Here is a 4,218-nt window from a genome sequence, read left to right as displayed (position 1 = left end):
CGCCCCCTAGAAGGAGGGTGCTCGTCCAGGAAGCACATTTCTAACTGCTGTGGTCGTGCTGATCCGATGTGTGCACCGAGAGTGGGGATGGCTCCAGGGGTTCGCAGGAGTGCTGGGGCTGGAGGCAGCAGCCGGTACCTTCGCTCTCCTCCTACCGTGACCGGCGGTTCCCTTCGCCCTCCTCCTACAGTGACCGGCTGCCCCGTGGGGCCGGCCACGCTGGCCTAGAGCTCTGCCAAGCAACCCTGTCCCCTTGAGGTAAGGTAGGTCCCGATTCTTTGTCAAAGACTCGTCGAAGACACCGACAGCGTGGGCGAGGAAGGGGGTGGGAAGTTGAGGAGTTCCAGCACAGCCACCCCCACGCTGCTCCGGCGCGTGAACATGCACGAGGCTGCCACCCATTTGTTGGTACGGGGGTTGTACTTCTCGATGGAATTTAGGCTGGAGCTCCCATCGTTGCCACCCACTGCGTACAGCCACCCGTCCATGGCCACCAGGTCATGGGTGCTCCTGGAACAACCAGGCAGAGACCAGAGGGGTGTCAGGATTGAACACGGCTTATATGGGATGTAGGGGAGCTCAACTCCTCAGATGAACTGGACAGAGCTCTGTCACCCCACAAAAAGGAGTGCCCAGCCTCACAAATGCCCAGTGAAAAGGGACTACTGGGGCTCAGTCAGCGCTGTATACAGCCTCAGATCTTTCCATTCATTCTGATACCCTCCTCCCACTGGAGAACTGCCACCTAGGAAGAGGCCCTAGGAGCCTAAAATCCTTGGGCTTTCATGCCTTAAATCCTCCCGCAGCCCAGCGACATCTGCTCCATGGCCTCAGCCAGCTATACCACCTGGTTCTTTATGGCCACACAGTCTGCTGAGAATAAAACCCCCTGCAGAAGCATCCCTGCTCGGCCCTCCAGCCTCTGGCCTTGCAGGGGGCAGCATGGGCTGCCACAGAGCTAGCCAACTGCAGTGTTAGGCCCTGGGGCACGGGTCGCACCTTGCAGTGGGCAGCATGGGCTGCCACAGAGCTAGCCAACTGCAGTGTTAGACAGGCCCTGGGGCACGGTTCGCAGTGCCAAGCAAGGCAAGGCTCTGGGAGATGGGATCCCCAGTCCTGCCTGAAGCCCAGGAGTGTGGCAGGGGCAGAGCTCCTTACCTACGGATGTTCATGGGCGCCACGCTCTCCCACGTGTTGGTTTTGGGGTTGTAGCGCTCAACAGAGTTAAGGCAGCTGGTCCCATCGTTGCCGCCAGCCACATAGAGCATCCCCTCCAGCACGGCCACGCCGGCACTGCTCCGGCGGCTTAGCATATTGGCAATGGGTGTCCAGGTGTTGATCTGGGAAAAGGCAATGTTTGCTTGTGAGCCAGATGCAGAAGGCATTTTCCATGTACCCCTGCCAAGCCAGCTGCCACGTGGCTCCTGTCGTAATGGTCCTCCCCCAGAAAGACTTTTGGGGGGACCCCACTTCTTTCTCAACCCGCCCGCAGGAAGAGCTGCAGGCCTCGCTGCGGACTGGCTCAGGACAGCACAGCGGCTGCTGGCAGGAGTCCTACCATCCCAGGGGCCCGAGCAGAGAGATCGCTGTGCCAGGCCATCAGTCATGTCACAGCTGAATCCCAGCCCAGTCACAGGGGTTGAGCTGTATCTATTTCAACTCTGTACAAGTCACAACTGTGGCTTTACAGCTCATGAAAAACCTCCGGGACCTTCTCTTTGATCTTTTTGCAGTGATCTAGCCTGCTCTAACACAGCTGCGAGACCCCAGGCCCAACACACATCCCCAGCCTAACTGCTCTGGACATGCATGCAGCAAGGACCTCAGCTGCAAACAGCTCAGGGCACGCACAAGAACTGTTCTTCCTAGAGAACTTGAGCTGGCCTACAGGCAACAGGGATGTAGAGTGTTCTGGTGGTTGAAAAATCTCAGAAAGATATCTTGGAGCCTGAGCTTTGGCTCATTTTGCTCTGGATTGCACCCCAGATACTCTGCCCTTGCAGAAGAGCTGGGGAGGGCGCTGACAGCCACTCCATCACAGTCACGCATGGTGGCTTAAGTCTCCAAGGAGGTGGCAGGTCTGTGCTGCACGGGCTGAGGTGGACATACCTTCTGCTCCACTGCAGCACTCTGCCAGGACGCGGGCGCATCTTAAGCTACTGTGGGAGTTTGCTGAGAGACCACATATAGCCCATCTCTCCCTGTCCGCTACGTTCTCACACCACGTGTGTGGCCACCAGCTTTCTGCAGGGCCCTTACATCAGGAGGGGAGAAGGGAAAGGGTTACCAGGCATGCTCCCTCTTGTATTTACCTGGGGCTCATACTTTTCTACTGTGGCTAAATGGGATGAGCTGTCATATCCCCCAACGGCATAGAGGTTGCCTTCTGCAAAGACAGTCACACAGGCACAGGAGTTAGCTGAAGAGCACGGCCACAGCGCAGCATCCCACAGCTCTTGCACAGGGTGCCCACAGAGCCGCAGTGCTCAGGCAGCCAAACGCCGCTCAGCAGGGCCCCCCCAGCTCCCCCTCCCCTTGCAGCGTTGTGAAATAGTCATCAGGCGATTTCTCTGCCGCGCTGCGGGCTTCCCAGAGAGCTCGCTCGCCTGCTGCTTCTTGACCTCCTCATTATGGGAGCTGCAAGAGCTCCCCGCCAGAGCGATGGGTTATTTTTAGCAGCAGAGGCTGGAGCAGGGGAACGCCAATAAAGGCTGTGGCAGGCAGAGGATGAGGCGGTGATGGAGGGGAGGGATCCTCTAAGTCAGCACTGAGGGCTGAAACCAGAGAGCAGGGCAGGGGAGAGGCACCAGCACAGCAGTTTCTGGGATGGGGGGGAGCAGCCTGCTACCCTGGCATCCCCAGGGGGGGTCCAGCTCCTGCTCGGGTGGAGAGTGGTACCAACCCCATAGCTGCACTAAACAATGAAGTGGCCAGTTCTCACACTGCATCCTCCTTAAGGACAGAACTCATTCAAGGGAGTCAGGAGACATCCCAGTGTTGTGACACCGCTGGTGGACACAGTTTTGACCCTGCACTACTCCTTGGATCGTCAGTAAAAGGACTGTCCTGCTTTCATGATGAAGGAGTAATAAGGTTGTCTCTTCGTTTCCAGGGATAGGTGATCATTCACAGCCAGCCCTCTTGCTCTAAAATAGAAGGGGCACAAAGGAGCTGAGGAACAAGCTGTGGGTCCCCTTGGGAGTTGCCTTCAGAACGTGATGAAACCCAATTAGACCCAATGGAGACCGAGGAGGAGGGCAGAGGCAGGGAGCACATCAGGACATGACAGAGGAATGGCTGGGCTACCCGGACTCACGGCTAGGGAATCAAGGAAGAAGGGTCGGAAACTAGAACAGAATAACATTAGAAGGAACCACCAGAAATGCCAGAGACGGTCGGCACAGAAGCCAGTCAGGTCCTCATGCCATCACCCACCTAGTGTTGCCACCCGGACGTAGCGTCTCCTGGTGCTCATGGCAGCGATGGATGTCCAGGTGCCTGTCAGAGGGTCGTACCGCTCTGCGCTGCAGCAGGCAGGGACACAGGAACATAAGGTGTGACACGGGCAAAGCCCAGGTCAAAGCTCTTTGACACAGGTACTCAGGGGCAGCTCCCAAGGAAGCTTGGGAATAGACAGGGAAAAAGGAGGGAAGCACTGACAAAGGCTGTGGTTGTGGCAGAGAGCTACAGAATGCTTTTTGACCCTGAAGAAACTTTGCCTGGGCCAAAGACACTGGAAGACAGAGATGGGTTGCAAGACATCGACTCTGGGGCAGTCCATCTGCCAGGAGTAGGTCTCATGGGTTCCCCAGGTGCCCAGCAACAAGGACAGTGCATGCAAGAGCAGTGGAGGAGCCTGTAGCCAGGCAATCCCTTACCTGTTCAGGCACGAGGCCCCATCGTACCCCCCAGCAGCGTAGAGAAGCCCGTGAAGCGCTGCTACACCCAGGCAGCTCCTCCTGGTGCCCATGGACACCTCAGGTTGCCAAGAATTGGTGACAGGATCATAGGACTCCACTGTGGCCAAATCAGAGGTCCCGTCGTAGCTGTAGGGAGGAAAAGGGACAATATGTAAGAGCTGGGAAGCCTGGATTGCAGGTGAGGCTGTGGGCTGATCCTACAGCTCTGGAGCCGACCAAGAGCCTTGGGTCCCTGTCGCCACTGCTCCCCTCTCCCTCCTGCCCAGCTTTCTCAAGGCAGAGTGCACCAAAGCACCTG

General features: G+C 57.5%; 1 protein-coding gene across 1 annotated transcript in view; it reads right to left on the bottom strand.

Moving 5' to 3' along the window:
• Window positions 1-281: 281 nt before the first annotated feature.
• KLHL17 (kelch-like family member 17) overlaps window positions 282-4,218 on the bottom strand; it is an 8,350-nt gene continuing 4,413 nt past the window's right edge. The window contains exons 7-11 of the mRNA XM_010147885.1: window positions 3,879-4,046; window positions 3,436-3,524; window positions 2,313-2,386; window positions 1,159-1,340; window positions 282-510 (exon numbers count right to left, since the gene is read on the bottom strand). Coding sequence (XP_010146187.1) covers window positions 282-510; window positions 1,159-1,340; window positions 2,313-2,386; window positions 3,436-3,524; window positions 3,879-4,046 — 742 coding nt within the window. The remainder of the gene's footprint in view (window positions 511-1,158; window positions 1,341-2,312; window positions 2,387-3,435; window positions 3,525-3,878; window positions 4,047-4,218) is intronic.

The sequence above is a fragment of the Eurypyga helias genome, unplaced genomic scaffold (assembly GCF_000690775.1).
Source record: "Eurypyga helias isolate BGI_N326 unplaced genomic scaffold, ASM69077v1 scaffold39622, whole genome shotgun sequence".
Taxonomy (NCBI): Eukaryota; Metazoa; Chordata; class Aves; order Eurypygiformes; family Eurypygidae; genus Eurypyga; species Eurypyga helias.
Note: the sequence above shows the minus strand (reverse complement) of the source record. Positions and strands in the feature narration are given on the sequence as shown.